Here is a 17,454-nt window from a genome sequence, read left to right as displayed (position 1 = left end):
TGGAATATTCCTAGCCCATTTCTTGATGAAAATCGATCGTAATATAATTTCAAGCCTTCATATAGTCTTCTCACTTTGCGTGCGAGTTGGTTGGTGTGATGTCTGTAAAGATTTTACCAACGTAATAAAAGTAGATGTAGATGTAAATGAGATGTCACTCTTTACTTCACACGCGCAATATTCAACAAACAATGGACAATGGACAGCTTTGTCCGTGGTCCGTATTATCATCTTTTTAAGTGGTATTTGTTTATTTTGTTGACAAAAACGCGGATCGAGACCAAAACTGTTCCTTCGACTTGATATACTTTCGACGTTTGCAGATCACATCATATTAACTTACCTCCGTAAATCATTCATTCCGGATAACAAAATCAAATAAACATACTAACGATGGTATCTGAAATCGTCCTTGGCCAAACACAAACGACTCCACAAGATCACTTTCTCCAGTCCTCGAAAACATACACAAAATCGTCCATAGTTAATTTCAATCAGACATTCACCTGGAGATAGCACCAAGCAAACCAATCCAGAAAAATATAATCGGCACACTCAACAAATCATGCATCTTGCAACACAGCTTGCCGTTAAAGAACTGCTCGAATCAAAATGTTTAGTGCAATTCAGCAACATCTCAAGCAATATTTGATTCACAATTTTTCCACACACTCTCGTCGTGAAGGAACAATAACGATGATCGTGCTACAGTGCACAAAACTCCACCATTTTCACAGCATGAGTTGCAATGATATCTTTCATCTGTCCAGTAGTATCGCATTTCTCATAAAGCGCGATGAAATACACGTTAAAAACAAAGAAAAGCCAACATTTCTCATTCTAAAAGTTGATTCCATTTTACAAACCGCTCTCTCCGAATCCCCCATTTGAACACCTCTCAAACCAAAGAACGAAAACTACACTCTGATCGGAGCGAGATACATACCCTAAACGCTCTGATTGGTGCGTGCAACATACCATTCTCTGTACGCTAACAAATGTTTTTTTTTTTTAAATAAAAAAAAAAAAAACACAAAAATTGTACGCGCTCAGCAACCGTGAAATAAGTTATTAATATCCAATAAGGATATCGTCTGATATAAGCAAAATTCTAAAAAAAAATTCATTCTGAGATCTTGGGAGGGAAACGGTCAAGTTCTCTGATAACTGCACGGAGCTCAGCTGCTTAAATTCTTAAACCCAATAACCTTTGAGGAACTCGCGAGGTTGTCTACTTATAATAATAATAATAATAATGTTTATTTCTTATATTGCGCAGTCTAACATGCGATAATATGATCGAGTGCGCATTACAACACTAAAATCCACCCAACCCAACCCAGGGGAGGACATCCATCACACAGTAATCTCGTGCGTGGGAAATTAACGTCTCCTACCCCAAACCCTGCAGGAGACGGGACCTCCGGCTTAACGTCTTATCCGAGAAGACGAAGCGAGGTGAGTGAAGCGACTTGCTTAAGGCCACAACGTAGTGCCCCATCCAGGACTCGAACCCGGGCCGTCCGACCCAGAGTCCAGCGCTCTGACCACTGGGCCACTCACGCCTCACTTATCCCCGTAGACGATAAATAATGACTGCCGGTCTTTTCGCAATGGGTTAAAAGGACAGGAGCCCATCACTTGAAGACTAACATATTTGCTGAGTTGAGTTGAGCCTTTTCTACATCAAACTAAATAACACCACGCTGAATTATTTCGAAAACTGTCGAAGCGTAATTTTAGATGGCCCAGTGATTGAGTTTACATCGGAGTACGGATTCCAAAGGTCTGTGGCTCTTTGTTCTCGCTCGTGACATTTAAGATGGAAAAGCATCTTCATACAATATAATTCTGTCTTTTAGTCAAATTCCCTGGTTTTCTAGCAAAGCTCTTCCAACTTTGTTGCGTGCCACAAAATGCAAATTAGACTAAAATTACATGTTAACACGTTTGATTGCTACATTACAAATACGTCTAATGCGTCTTGATACGTGTAATTTATAACATAGCGCAAGTGCTTGCCCCATAAAAGTCCTATTCAGCCGCTATCAACAAAATCTTTACTTACGCACGCCCGTGCGTAAATAAGATGAAGTGAGCATTTTTTTTATCTAGCTTCAGAGTTTCCGTCCTGTTAAGCTGCAGTGCAGTTTTCCTTTTCTTTGAAATATGGAAGAAACCAGCGAAGAACTGGCCAATTTTTCTATCAGCATTGACCTTTTAGGTCCTGATCCAACACACAACAAAAATAAAGCCGAAAAAAACGCAAGTTGCACGTTTCGCAAATTTGTCGGAAGCTCAGCTGCGGCAAATTTTGGCCGAAAGACATTTACTGGGAACAGGAGAAAACTGCAAGCTTCCTGCAGTCTGTCTTCTCCAATTACACCGTGCACAGCGGCGTAAACATTATTTTGAACAATCAAAACCCTTGATAACTTCGGGTCTTTGACTTTTTAAACATTTTTTAGTGACACTTGCTTTCATTTGGCTTTGATTTTCTCTATTTTCCCCGTAGATTTCGAGCATTTCATTCACAGTTATCGGTTGACTGGATCAAATGTTCTCGCTCAAACCAGAATACTAAAATGTCGCGTGTTTCTGACCAGCCAATAGGGTCGTTTGTTTACTTTTTTGGTGTGTTGTGAGAATTTTGCACTCTATCACAGCAAAATACTTCTTCGCGAGATCCTTGTTGTCGCATTGTTATAAAAGAATTTGCTCATGCTTTTAGCAGTGCATATATCGAGTTATGGATGCACTTGGGAAGTTTGGAGAGCACTAAAGAAGCTAGAGTCGCTCGAACTACTCTTTTTTTTTTTTTCGTGCTCCAAACTTCCCGCGTGCATCCTTGACTCGATATACGCACACTAAGCATGAACAAATTCTTATGTTTTTCCTTTTGTCATGACGAAACATTTTTTTTCAACTCAGAGATCGGAAGTGTTATTATCTGCCTTTGAACGTTTGAGGAAACCGAAGAGCACAGTTGGCCTATCTGTCGCCCTATTCATTTTGTTTCATCTTGCTTTTCCAGCCTATCATTCTGTGGTAAAGCATTATCACGCAGTCTCCTCGCGCTGGATGCTGCACCAAAGTAGTTTCTCTGTATTCACATTTGTTCTCGTACATGCGAAAGTGTTCATTATGAGTTACTTTAACTCCGGCTTTTGCTGCTAATATTCCGATGTACGCATCGTCGATTTTAAGAGGCCTCAAAACGTCAAAATACCACAAGAACTTTTCCACCACGTCGCGTGACAAAATATAACCTCCTCCGCTACAATATGGCTTATAAACGGTTTCATTGTATTCCTCGGGAGTAACACCATATCTTCCATTTCTCAAAACAGGACTGCCAACCATGATATTACCAGTGTATAATTTACTCATGGGCGTTGTATGTTTACTTAGAAAATTCACCAGACCGAGAGTATTTACAAATACATCGTCATCTGCTTTAAGAATGAAATAAAAATTGCAATATTTGACCGCCCATTCGAATCCCATCGCAACTTTGTAACTCATGTTCCAAAAGTGTTCTTGGTAATCGCTTTGTATGATGTCGCCGAATACTCTGGCCTCAGCCGTAGCGTTTTCCATTTCTCTCTCAATGTTGTTCTTTCCCATTAGGAAAACTGTTTTCCATTTGCTTTCGATTGAGTGATCAGCGCCCCAAGTTTTCCGTATTAACTGGCGCCTTTCAAAATTCCCGACATTCGACGATACCAAAATAAGGAGAATAATCGATTTTGGTGGACAAGAGGCAGTAGTTCGTAATTTTGTGCGAAGAATTTGATGTTGAGAATAGAAGCCTTGGTCTAGGAAGTTAACAGCGTTCGTTTCAGGCTCGCTGAGAACAGAAGACGAAGCCAGTAGAGTCACCTTTCGGTTGATCTCGTTCAGTGTCATCCATAAACTCAAGACTATCAGAAGCAACAGACAAATAGGAACAAGTAGTAGACACTTTCTCAAGGTACGAATCGCTAATGACGGTAATCGTCGAAAGCTTCTTACCAACGTTACGGCGCGCCTTGCAAGTTCCATCTAACTGGTTGAGGCAAAAGTTGTTGCCAAAAGTAAACAGAGACAAATTTGTTTACGTACACCAGAGGACAATGCCTTATCTTGTGTACTAGTAAGGAGCGATGGCGATCTATCGACCTCTTGAATCGCAATCAGCTCCCTTCAAACTATCTTGCGTTGAATGACATTTGGAGCTGATTATTCATATATCGATGGCATCAATACTGACTCCGCTTTACAGTTGATTACTGTCAAGTCAATTCTTCAGTTGAAGAGTCGAACTGATTCAAAATATGCCTCAAAGTCTTGTTTTCCGATTTAAGAAAGTTAGAAAATGCTTATCATCCATTGCTCTGTTATCGAACTAATGACCTCTTGTTTTACTCTTCTCTTTGAATCTTTTCAATCTTCTCTCTACAGTCCTGCGCGTTTGATTGACGGGTATTTACACAACATAACAAAACCTACCTACGGTATTACTGCTATTTCATCCTGTACCGCATATATTTGAGGCTTGACCGGGCGATTGACACGCTAAAAGGAAGAAACAAAACTTTGGTAAGAACAAAAACGTTATTATCGAAATTACGAGGTCTGAAAATTAATTGGATAAAAGCCCAAATTTTCTCCGTGTTTACTCAGATATGTCAATTTGATCGGCTCTTCTGAGTAACGACTCCTGTGATTCAAAACCGAGTTTGGTGCGCTCCATTCATATATATATATTTTTTATTACTGAAATCAGCATATAAATGTTGATCAACTCTGGAGAGTTTTTAAATAGTTTCAGAGTACTGTAGATAGAAATCCACCTTAATACCGTGAGAAGTCTGGGTAGGTATGGCTATGGTATGGCAAGCCAATTGTAGCAATATTCAATACTAAAATTCAATTTCAATTCAATGAAATTCAATTTCAATTCAATTTCAATTCAATGAAATTCAATTTCAATTCAATGAGATTCAAGTTCAATTCAATGAAATTCAAGTTCAATTCAATTTCCGTTGAATTGAAATTGAATTGAAATTGAATTGAAATTGAATTTCATTGAATTGAACTTGAATTTCATTGAATTGAACTTGAATCTCATTGAATTTCATTGAATTTCATTGAATTGAAATTGAATTTCATTGAATTGAAATTGAATTTCATTGAATTGAACTTGAATTTCATTGAATTGAACTTGAATCTCATTGAATTGAAATTGAATTTCATTGAATTGAAATTGAATTTTAGTATTGAATATTGCTACAATTGGCTTGCCATAGGTAGGAGAGTACTCTGCAAGTAGCAGACTCGGCAATTGAGAATATTAGCTAATTTAATAATATCAACTGAGTTGATAACTTAAATTGCTCACCATAAGAGTTTAAAAGCTGACGTTTCGTGCATTAGCCCTTCGTCAAAGCGATGGGATTCGCCTTTATGCGCCAGAGGTTTCGGCCTGTTCACGCAACAGGATATCGGTCAGCTTAGTAAAGGGCTTGAACTTTATTACAAATGATGTATTTCCGTTATTGAAATGCGATGGGAAAATTGATTTTTCGATAGGGAATATACCCTGACAGAATTTTGAACGGTATGTTACCCTATATCTATGAAGTCTTTCGGGCCTCAGGGTTTTTAACGTTTCAGGGTCTTTAGGTCTCTAGTTCTCCGGGTCTTTGGGTCGCTTTAGGTCTTTAAGTCTTGAGTATGGCATAAAATACCGTTCAAAATTCAAGTTGTATAATATAGCCGTGTTTCGGCCCCCCGTTCTTTTCTGTTTTTGTATCCTTTTTCTAAAGAGCAAATGACACAAGATTGCATTACTGCTATGATCAAAGCAACATTGGGTGGTTATACAAACCTTTTCTGCATGATTAAATACATTTGATGATTAACAAAATCAATGACGTGACTGAACAGCTTGTAGAGCTGATAAAGCGTTTCGCAACGTCAAACTTTTTGGAGGGGATCAAAACATTATTGTCCACAAACTAGACCAGGAAGAGAGACACAGAGACCGAGAGACCCAGAAACCACTAGAAGACCTATAAAACCATAGACACAGAGACCCAAAGACCCGGAGATTTGGAGACCCAAAGACTCAGGTACCAAGAGACTTTAAGACCCACAGACCCAAAAACCTTAAGGCCTTAGGAACTACAGACCTAAAGATCCAAAGGCCCAGAGAACCAGACCTGTCGACCCCTGAGAGACCCTGAGGTGTGACGATAAGTTTTCGCTCGCTCTTAACTGAACTTTCGCGGGAACGTACAAACGGGGGAAAATAGCTCGGTAGAGACCACTCGGCTTGCGAGAACGGAAACTTGTCATGATTTCCTGGCACACGGCGATCTACTTCGTGTGAGCTTGTACGGACGTCAAGGAGGAGACAGCGTTTTGGTTCCACAGTATACTTTTGTTCGCAGAGCGCTCTAACACACAACATGCTAGAGTCAAAACTAAAACTGTAATCACCAAAACTGTACAAGGTAGTTGCTTAAGAACTAACTGGTGTGAGGTGCTATTGTTACACAGATCGCAATATTTGAATAAGGACACAAAGGAGCGGAAAAGGTCTCTTTGAAGATAAACGAAAATTACTCAGATATTCCATCTGTTTTCTACGACAAAAATAATCTCAAAATTAAAAAGATGGATACAATAAACCCTAGGCCGAGAAAATAGGAAACTTAGGTGCGAATTCACAGCTTTGGTATAGAAAATAATACCTATTTTAATTGCAGCAGAGCAGCTTAGGAAATAAAAACGGAAAAGCAATTAAAAGTTTCTGCTTATCTATGCCAAGGTTGGTGTGGAAACTATCGTATGAAAAGAAATTAAAGTTACGAGTATAAACTCAGCTGCCAACTACCGTGAAAACCATTTTTTTCAGAAAGACCATTAACACTTAAATTTACTTGAAAAAAACCATGTAATAAATAACAAAAGTGCTGACAAGTAGGTGCATATGATGAAGCGAGTAACACTGAAAAATCTATTCCAAAAGCTACTGTGGTTTTTATACATTTTATTTAACTTACTAGAAAGAAAACCCCAATAAACCCAATATTTTAAATGCAAAAGTACACGAATACATATGAAGATATTTGCCCCAAAAACCATGAAAACCCTAAATATAATATTTTATGATATTCATTATCAATTCAATTGCTCTGGTTATAATTTTACAATAATAGCAACAATTTGAAAAGAAAAACCCGTTCATCATCCTTTCCCGCATAACCGGTCGAGTGAAAGAACTAATAGAACACAGGAACTAGGTCGAAACCGGAAAAATAAACTTGAACTGCGCGGCCATAAAATACTGAAAATTTGTCCAAACTAAAACACATAATTTTCCCCCTAACAGAGGCCTGAAAAACCCCAAGACTCCATCTCCTTAACTTTTCACCATTAAAAAGAGCAAATTTTTATAATGTCCATTGATTTCAGAGTAATATCAAAATACGATGTGATCTTCTGTTGAAGAGTATTACTGATTTCGATAACACAGCGACTGTATAACATTTTTGCATTTCGATATTGTAAGCTTTTTAGCTTTGCCTAAACGTTTTATGGCAAGCTAAAATTGTGCTTAAACGTACAGGATTCGTCACGAATCCGCAACGATTTCCACTCCAGTTGTGTAATCCTAGCGTAAACATCTTATTCTAAAATGCTTGGTTTCTAAATTTCAACATAAATTCGATAATGGCAAATAAACCGCCGTGGCGAATTTTGGGAGACTCTGTAAACGTTTTTTTGTAAACATGAATTCTTTAATGGCAAATAAACCGCCGTGGCGAATTTTTCGAAATATCGTAAACGTTTCGAGGGTCCTGACTAAGGCAGGATCTCAAGGATACCGAATCTGTCTTAGAAAAATAATAATGTCCACCCCCCGGTTTTTCGAAGGTTGGATAACGCTATCTGCTGGATAAATCTCTATCCGGTGGATAACGCTATACGTTTTGCTATCACTTATCCACCAGTGAACATCTTATCAGTTAGATAACGTTTTCCGACCTTTATACAAGTGGACCCAGGACTTAAATATTAGATATAACTTTCTCGATCACTCGAAACGTAAGTCACTCAATTGCCTACAACAGCAGTACACAGGTATCTATGAGCTGTAACTACTCAATTCATCTTTTTCTATGGGACTTACCGTAATGAGTCTTTCAGTAGTGCGTTCAAAAATTCAATCGTGTTCCAATTCGTTCTGACTGAGGACTGAAATGTCACTGAATTGTTGATTAACTGAGAAAACAGTTTAGGTGTTGAGTACCTTTTATACACCTGCTCTAGCACAATACCAAGCTCATTGAAAATTATTTATTCATTTTCAAAGGCGACGAAAACATAATTCTGTTTATTTAACCTGTGGTGATCGATCCTAATAAATTCGATGGTAATCTAAAAATATAAAAAAATTAAAATTAAAAATTTCAAAGCAATTTTTAATCAGTAGGCAGTAAAGCATCATCGCTAAAATATTTTTTTATGTTATCAAGTGAAAAACAAGTTTTTCTATTCCTTCATCCCTTGGACTGTAAATTGATGGAAGCCCACGCTTCATTTAAATGATAATACCCGTGCAATTTCACCCAGATATGTTCTAACCAGAAAACGATATTTTCATCAAAACCGAAAAACAGGAATAGAAACTAATGAAAGCAGAAACTAAATTGAAAACAAAAAACTGATTAATTCCTTTTTTGATCTAGCATGAAAAACCGACTCGGCTTTGTCTTGAAAATTTACCTCCCGTAGAGACAAGAAACAGGGCTGTTTTTAAAAACGCCGCAGAACTTCACAGCTGTGCATTTATTTCATCGTTTGGTCGTCATAAATATAAAAAATTTTTGGTTTCTTTTGCCTTGAGGCATTTTGTTTCGATCTACAGGTATACAGGTAACGCTACCTGATCGACTGAAACTACGGAGAGAAAAAGAAAGATGAATTATTCATCTTATGAGAAGACGATGTACCTTTGTGATTACAATTTGGTTAGAGCTGCTTCTACTAATTTGAATTCATATTTACAGTCGTTTGTTATCCGTCATATTAGAACTGAGCCTTCACTCATCTCTCGTAACGTCCTTACCTACACGCGCAGGTGCGTAAGTCAGGATACGTAAAACTCTATATTTCCATGTTTATTAATCACCAGAAATCGACTGGAGTGACTGATTACTTCTCACTAATCTACTGCTACTTTTTTGTATTCAATATATAAAGACGTTTGCAGTTGTTCGACGTGTCGGAGAAACTTTTTGCTCCTGCTTGTTCTTCAAACTTAAGTTACTATGAAGCTTTATTCTTCAATAATTTCAAGTACTTCAAAATATATAATCTTTTTCCGGTTATCTCTTGTTGAATGTATTATTTCTGAAGTAAATGTTTTTTTTTTTAAGAGTACGTGTTATTCTATGGTATAGTTGGTCTAGAATATTCATGTAGTTTCGTTTAAGTACTTATTCTGTTGAAAGCTGAGCGGATGCTTTGTAAGCTCCCTGAATGGGCCACCCTGAAAAAAATGTTTCTTATTTTCCGGTTGGGAAGTCTGTATGATAGAGAAACTAAGACGGAGGTCTTTAAAATGCTGCCAGAGGTCACAATTTTTCACTGTACGGATCGACCCCAATACAGGAGATAACTTATATATTTTCAGTTTCCCTCTCTCTCTCAAATCTCTTACGTTGCACATAAAAAAATTTATTTCCAATGGGTTAAACTTGACATGAAATCTATAAAATAAAACCGTTCATAACTTCCCAATCCTTCTCAAAAAGTAACTTAACGAGAAATTGATGCAAATTTCAATTGACGAATGTCATACTTTCATTTAATGCAATCTGTAATTCTCCAAAGTAACTTGTTCGGTGTAAACATTTAAGTAAGGTTTTGAGTTGTGCCAGTGCGATTGTGTGAGTAGGTTTAATCCCGACACTTCTACCTACCTTGTAAGGCAGAAACCGAACAAATTTAATGAGTGAAATCCGCGTTAAATCCCCTTGTGTCTGGAGAAACTACCTCATTTGATTTCAGTTTCGCGGTTGAAGAAAGACGAGATTTACGCGCGCCGTTAGAGTAAATAAATTATCACAACTTAGAATTTCGCATTTGAAATTACTTACGGTGACGTTCCTTGCCATTTAAAAGTGAACAGAGTTAAGTCTGCGTAGATTATTCTACAGCAAAATATTGACGATTGTTACCAGCTTCTATACAAAAATAGATCAACAAGATGATTCGGCCGGCCAAACGTTACCGTTGTCCATGGGCAGGATAGGAAAATCTTGCCTGCTCCATGAACCAATCGGATTTCAAGATTCGTCAAAGCGCCCTAGTGGAAAAAACGATTTTGATCACATGACCCTTAAGACCTCCCTTCCCCCTCCAAGGCAATTCTAAAGATAACCATAGCGAAAACTGACCTGATCTCGAGTCAGCCCAACTTTTTCTCGGGTATATTTCCTATACAGAGGAGTCTATCTAAGGCCCTGACCACACTAATACGTTTTAAAAAGTCTCCATTTTCATTTTCAAAACGAAGCAAAATATTTCTACTCAAACAAGCGCTTTCGCAGCGTCTTCACTTGTCCTCACCAAAACGGCCGTAAAGGATAAAACCACTGGGACTTGGAATTCCGCATGCATGAGAGCAATCACATCAGTTAATTTTTTCGTCACCATTTTCGTCACCATTTTCAAACGATGCATATTCAAATTTTCCGTTTTCATCAACGTTTTCGAGCGTTTTAGTGCGGTTGACCGGCGAAAACATATCAAAATGTATGATTCCTGATCGAAAACGAAGAAGTGTAGCAGGGGCCTAACTTAACCCATAAAAATATAACGTTACGAGAGTGAATTTCCTCAAATCGCCTTGTGCTTCGCAGACTTAGCGCTCTCTTATCTTTATCTTAGAGCGTCTTCGACGAGAAACTCCCGCCACAAACTACCGACTGAAATGGATGGACCGCGAAAGCTTTGATGAACAATGAATATATTTTAGTGACCAGGCGGTCACAATGAGAAAATAATGGTCCTCGGAGAATGGTGATATAGCAACGTGATTGGTTGATTTCTGTTATAGACAAATGGACTGTCTTATTTATGTGATAATAAAGATAGTACTAATTCACGAAGCAACGCGCCAATTTAAAGCTTAATGAAGCGTCATATGAAGGTATGATCTTTGTACATCGTCAGAAAAAACACTCTCCTCCCATAAATCATGCATTTCACTTTTTATTTAGTAGCCTCACATGTCACACTGATGTTGATCGGCCTTGAATTAATGTCTTGACTCTGATTTACGTCGGTTATGGACTTGGAGGCTGGTAACAGCCTGCTGTACAGGCATAATAGTTGTTTCTACATTCCCAGAGACACTTAAAGTTGTTATTTCCACTGTTAACACAATCCCCTACACATTTGATATGCTCTTTGTTGCAGTCGTCGTAACACGCCTGGTTTTTAGAGGCAAAGCTGGCAGCGAAAAGTAAGCCACAGAGGAGAGCAATCAGGACAGACTTCATCTGTGAAGTACGAAAAAGAAAAATGATATTTCGGAAATAATATTTTTGACGAATGATTTTTCTTTACATCTCATTCCTCAACTTTAAGTTGAATATTGAGCATTTCTTAAAATGAATACATTCCACCACCATTCTGTCCGTCCGTCGGTACGTGTGTTCTGCCCTATTCGTTCGTGTGTTAGTGCATATGTCAGTTCACGGGCTCGTTCAACCTTTGGTCCATCATTTCACTGGCCCTTCGTTCCCTAGAAGTCTTCTTCTCATTAACTCCTTCCCTTGTTCATTTGATCGTTCGATCGCTCCTTCGTTCACGGTTTTGTTCATTCGTGTGCTTGATTGATCGCTTTCAGAAACTTACCTTTCACTTGTTATGCGACTTGACTCGGTGATCTGAAAAAGAAACGAGACAGAGAAGCTTACTAAGCATGAATCTGACCGACCAATAGAAACCAACACAGAAAAATGATGCGATGTAGAATCGCTGGATGGGCAGGAAAGCATCCCTTTAAACAAATATTTCCTTTGGCTTTTTCATTATTAATAGAGTCGCGATCGTATTTTGTAACCTAACCCTTAAACTCCCATGAGTGACCAAGACAGAATTTCTCCTAACAGTATCAATACAATATCAAGTAGACAAGTGATGAGAATAAAGAAAATATTAATTATAGGGGATTATAAGTTGATCCAATACAAAATTCTCCAAACTAACATCATAAGAACCATATGGCAGACAATAAAGAGAATTACTAATGAAATCTCGGGAGTTAAACGGTTAACCGATGTCAGGCACATTCCGCCGTTTAAACTGTTACATAGAGGGCTCCGGTGTTATCTACCACAGTCAAGATTTTGAATCAAAAGTAAAGCCAGTGATTGAAACAAACTCATGCTCAAAAGCTCATAAGTCTACCGCTAAGAAACGGTTAAGGATTAGTTCTCAATTATTGGTTAAGTAAATCGATTTGAATCAGTGAAACGTCTACTACAGATAAATTTCAGGCCCTTATATTACACCCTTTGACTTGGTGCTCTGTGAATCTGTTTAAAATAGAAAAAGAAATTCAACGTAATTTATTGCCTTACCTGGTAACTGGGTTAATGTTTAGTTTGAGTTGTGTATCTGAAGAACAAATATATACCATACACTTTGTTCAGAGATCGGTCAACATTTTTTTATCCAGGATTTCACATAGTAAACGCAGCTGTCCACTGATTGTGCAACGAAGCTCTATTACCCCAATGAGTTTTTCCAGTCATAAAGTCCGTCAGAAATGAGGGTGCGGTCTGTTTACTTCAGAAATGACGGTGGTTTGTAGTTAAACAACTGTGTAAATTTAAGTAAATTTTAGGACCTTTTACAATGATATAGGCTTGTCTGCTATATTTTGATCCAATCATTTGCTACTCTGCAAACAGCAAAACCTATTCTAATGTGTGTGCAGACAACGTGTAATGTTATTTCCAGCAGTGTTTCCAAGCAAATGTTAAACAATCGCAGCATTGTGTGTAATTTGCTTTTAGATCATGATGTTCACGCTGAAACACGAGCGTCCTTTTCCATAGAAATTATTGAAAGCAGGTCCATATTCAGCTGCCTTCGAAGGTGATTGCCGCATGCCAAACGTTTTAGAAGTCAAAGTTTATAACATCACCTTTAATGAAAAGATATCTTGATTCAAAACAAACATAAGTCCGACGAAGGTGCGAAACTAATGCTTTGAATTGCTTACATGGAAGCGATTCAATGATCTCAAAGCTGTTCCCAATTTTTCTGATTTTCATTTAGGCCAAGCTGCGATTTTTTTAAACTTTCATCTCATGAGAAGGTAGATCATTCGGTTCAAAAATGGTAATTCGGTTTTGTAGTTTTGCATGTTTCCAGACATCAATTGGAAAGAACCATACGAGAAAGAGAGAAAAGATAAAGATGGAGACACACCAAGAAATAACTACAGAGTGAAAAGGTATTTTAAACTTTGAAGGCAATTAAGCTGATTTTTATCCTGGATTTTTAAAAAATTTTCAACAGATCATAAGATACGAAATGAAATAATAAAAATAGAAGTTACTGGTTAAATTTTTAGTAAAATAATTTAACATTCATATGAGCCATCGGTGCCGAAAGCCAAGGCCGTACTCATGACCAAGGGTTCAATTTTCTTTCCCATACAGCCAACCTCTGCTGGATAACAACACCTAGAAAAATATCAAACCCTCACACAACCCACAATTCCTCCAATCGCTCTGACAAAGGGCTAAAGCTCGAAACATCAGCTTTTAAATTCTTTACGGTGGTCAATTTACGTTTCCAACTCAGTTGAGAATACAAAATTACCCTTTTATTAATTAAATGGCAAGGAATGGGAAAGTTGGCCAGAGATAAATCCGGGCGTTCTGATTGGTTCTTACTTATTCGGGAGTTTTCCATTCGGACCGTTTGCACGGAAACGGTCCGAATGGTCTAAGCCGTATATTGTTGTTCAGGAAAGCCAGGTAGTTCAACACAAACACATCTGGTCTGAGTGCCAAATAATAAATTACTAACCAACTTCGCTTGCTCGAACTGTACTTGACAATATTGACCGTCGTTCGTTTTTGTCCGACTTCGGGCCAATTAATACTCCCCAGAATAAATAAGCCCAGGCCTCATTTGCACCTCTCTTACACGTATGCCATTAACTCTCCTCCTTATAATCAGATTAACACTAATGAGTAATTTTCATTACAATTTATTTTGTTTCCTCATTACTTCACCATTGGTACAGCAGAATAAATTACCTGTATGACAAAACTAGAAAAAAAATTGGGGAATAGATTAACATAAACAACAAAATAATCATTGATTAGACTTGATAGAATACTAGAGCTATTTTAGCATAAAAACTATTATTCATAGCAAGGATGAAAAAATAAAATACTGTAACTTACACATTCTAATTTTAGTCTGACTGACCTTCTGGGTAAATACACCAAGCTATTTACTGCTAAGATATATGGCTTATGGAAATAAGCCCTTTACCAGTCAGTATCTGAATTTGTCATTTACTGATAAAATAAATTAATAATTTGTAACATCAGATGTTTCTAACGTCAAAGAAGTCATATGTCTCACTCAAGCATCCAACAAGCAAGCAAAGAGATTTAAAAAAAAGAAAAATACAGCCACAGAGTGACTGACTGAGAACTCAAGCCGATGTTAGAACATTCTTGCATATACCCAAGTGCTAAAGACCACTGGACTCGGCAAAATAAATAATTTTTAATGATGAACACAGGGAATTTTTCTACCATTGTGATCCTTTTTTTTTTTACAAGTTTTAACCATTATATCCAACTTTCCACTCCACCATGAATATCCTACATAGAAAATCATTCAAAATATTGGCCTGAGTTAGACACATGTCTGAAAATAACTCAGAGAGCTTTTTAAAACTACTTTTTGACTAATCAGTGATCTGGAGATTTGGAAAAAGCAAGTATAATTCTGTCTTCTTTGGAAGTTATGCAATTGTATTCAATTAAGACCCCTAATTTAATGTGCTAAAAGCCAAGTATATTAATATTTCTATCATTGGGGCAACCAGAAATTTGATAAAATGAGAAATGAAGGAAATGTAGGTATATCATGCAAATTTGATGAGTGAATGGTGCCTTTACTGGAATACTCCATTAACAAAAATTACAGTCAAACCTATATCAAGTGGTCAGTTTTCAAAGTTCTGAAAATTTCCCCTTAAACAATCTAATTTACACCTCTGTTAAGCGGTCACCCCTACTGACTCCTTACAACCTGTTTCTATTGTCCTCCTTTTGTATTGGACATTAAATTAAAAAGTGGGATTTCACTCAAATAAAACTACTTAAGAATCATCTTTCAAGTAAAGTTTACTGGTAATCCATGCTTATTTCCCAAAATCAATGTTAGTAGTATTTTTTTGAGTGGATTTTTGTTGATCAAGTGGTCAATCATGGTATAAAATGGCTTTTTTTGATAATACCCCTTTTCTGTGGAACCAGTCTAAGTGGTCAACCTGTATCAAGCAATTACCCTGCCATTCCCCAAGGGTGACCACTGAGTACAGGTTTGACTTTAGACAGTTATCTGTTATCTAATACAATTTCAATTTTGGAGAATTTATCAAAAGAGGCCAAAACAGTGTCATCAGATCTAACCCTTGCTTCATACCAAGAAGACATTACACGTACCATTTATGAAAAAACATAATAAGAAAGGAAAAATATGATGCAAGAGAAAACAGAGGAGCATAGATAGCTCATTTTGCTTGCCTAAAAATTCACTCATGTCTAGAAAGGGGTATACATTACAATAACCATAATGGGGACATTTATTTTATCTTGTTTTGATATAAAATTTGTCCAAAAACTTTCCCTTGTGAAGATTAACTTAAATCTCCATACATCAATCAAGCATGAATTGTTTCATCAAAATGATGCCTTTAAGTAACCTTCATCTTGCACATATAACTCCTTTTCTACTGTTTTCAAACTAAGTCTTTTGACGGTCTCATATCCAAGTACCATCACTAGACTTGATGGCACCATAGCTAGAATTCTGGCTGATAAACCTTTGGTTAGCCCCTTTGGTCCTTCCTCGTGCAGAAGGGAACGAAACATCTGGAACACTAATGCTGATTTTCCACCACCAACCTGAAGAGTGCAAGATTTCTTACAGTTATAAAATTATAGAAAAATCAGTAACATTTGGGTAATTGGCACAAGCTAGAAGGAGTACAGGTATATCATATAGGTTGCCCCCACCAATAAAACAAGTGCCAGCACAGTGGACTGTAAGAATTTGCAGTTGGCAAAGGTTTAATAGAAGATGGCTACTGGCAATAGACTGTGAGGTACTTTGCTCCTCAAAGTTGCTTACTTTGGAGGATCATTTAAACATTTTTTTTCTTTGTTAGGCAGTGCCTGGAACTTATTACTTATTATAATTAAATAGCCTTACTAGATCTTCTAACCAATACCTTGATCTACAAATTATGGAGTTTTTCTTTCTGGAAAGGAATGAATTTGCCTACATATTCTAACTAATTACAGTGGTGAAACAGATCAAAATATACCACTTTCCAATTGCTCATTTAAATTTTGTAATTTAGCTTTCCCACTTTCCCAAAATTAATTTAAGTTTTGTAAACTGCTGTAAAATACCTATTTGCAATTTACATAATTTTCCACAGGTGCATGCCCTCAGTCACCTGAGAAGCTAGTTATTTCTGTTCTGACTTCTACAGCCATCTACTGTGCTTTCTATCCCAATCTCCTACTTACAAACTTACTAAGAGTACTGAGTTAGTGACCTTATTTGATTACCATGCAGGTTTTTGGTCTACAACTTTAGTCATCAACTCAAGATACTCATTAGATGATGCAGGTCAACTGGAAATCTTTTTAGCCAGCCTTGTCTACACTTCTGAAAAATCCTCCAGTTAATACCAATAACAATATTTTCATAGAACTATTTTTTTGGCCAAACTTGGGAGACATAGCGATGCCAGTCAATGTTTAAATATATACTAATACACATGAAAAGATAACATGCATTATGATATAACACCAGTGAAAAGTTGTAACATGAGTGCAAGTTACAATTAGCACCCACACTCTTTCAAAAGTCATCTGTCTCAACTCTCTGTAATGTTTTCCACGTACATTATTATCAAGTGATGACACGATTTCTCTTGCAATTTGGTGTTAATAAACACTTATAAAGTTTACAAAGACTTAAAATTGCAATTGTTTTTGAAAAATTTACTCACACTTATTAACAACAAATTGCATTCAAAATCATGTTATTACTTATACATATTAAAATATGGTGTCAGAGGAAACTTATTTAAACCAAAGGGTCATCTGCACCAGA

The 17,454-nt window shown here is 37.1% G+C and overlaps 2 protein-coding genes and 1 long non-coding RNA gene across 5 annotated transcripts in view; all 3 read right to left on the bottom strand.

Moving 5' to 3' along the window:
* Window positions 1–1,711: 1,711 nt before the first annotated feature.
* On the bottom strand, window positions 1,712–10,296 carry LOC113668307 (acetylgalactosaminyl-O-glycosyl-glycoprotein beta-1,3-N-acetylglucosaminyltransferase). 3 transcript variants are annotated; one of them, XM_089195518.1, is made up of 2 exons: window positions 10,155–10,296; window positions 1,712–4,557 (listed from the first exon to the last, which is right to left on the bottom strand). In XM_089195518.1, exon 2 carries the CDS (start codon window positions 4,042–4,044, stop codon window positions 3,004–3,006), a length of 1,041 nt encoding a protein of 346 aa, XP_089051644.1. In that variant the 5' UTR covers window positions 4,045–4,557; window positions 10,155–10,296; the 3' UTR covers window positions 1,712–3,003. The 3 variants fall into 3 exon arrangements, with proteins under 3 accessions (XP_089051644.1, XP_027039994.2, XP_089051645.1); XM_027184193.2 differs by lacking the exon at window positions 10,155–10,296 and adding an exon at window positions 8,183–8,347; XM_089195519.1 differs by lacking the exon at window positions 10,155–10,296 and adding an exon at window positions 5,384–5,492.
* Window positions 10,297–11,424: 1,128 nt separating this feature from the next.
* Window positions 11,425–12,602, bottom strand: LOC149049892 (uncharacterized). Its single transcript, XR_016183442.1, has 3 exons — window positions 12,587–12,602; window positions 11,920–11,951; window positions 11,425–11,561 (listed from the first exon to the last, which is right to left on the bottom strand). It is a non-coding gene; the product is annotated as an uncharacterized LOC149049892 (long non-coding RNA).
* A 1,675-nt stretch (window positions 12,603–14,277) lies between these two features.
* Window positions 14,278–17,454, bottom strand: part of LOC113668308 (solute carrier family 25 member 44) — a 4,527-nt gene continuing 1,350 nt past the window's right edge. The window contains exon 2 of the mRNA XM_027184194.2: window positions 14,278–16,232. Within this exon, the coding sequence (XP_027039995.2) occupies window positions 16,008–16,232 (225 nt within the window). The 3' untranslated portion in view covers window positions 14,278–16,007. The remainder of the gene's footprint in view (window positions 16,233–17,454) is intronic.

The sequence above is a fragment of the Pocillopora damicornis genome, chromosome 2 (genome assembly GCF_964200805.1).
Source record: "Pocillopora damicornis chromosome 2, jaPocDami1.2, whole genome shotgun sequence".
In the NCBI taxonomy this organism is placed as follows: domain Eukaryota; kingdom Metazoa; phylum Cnidaria; class Anthozoa; order Scleractinia; family Pocilloporidae; genus Pocillopora; species Pocillopora damicornis.
This window is presented reverse-complemented; position numbering and strand designations above follow the sequence as displayed.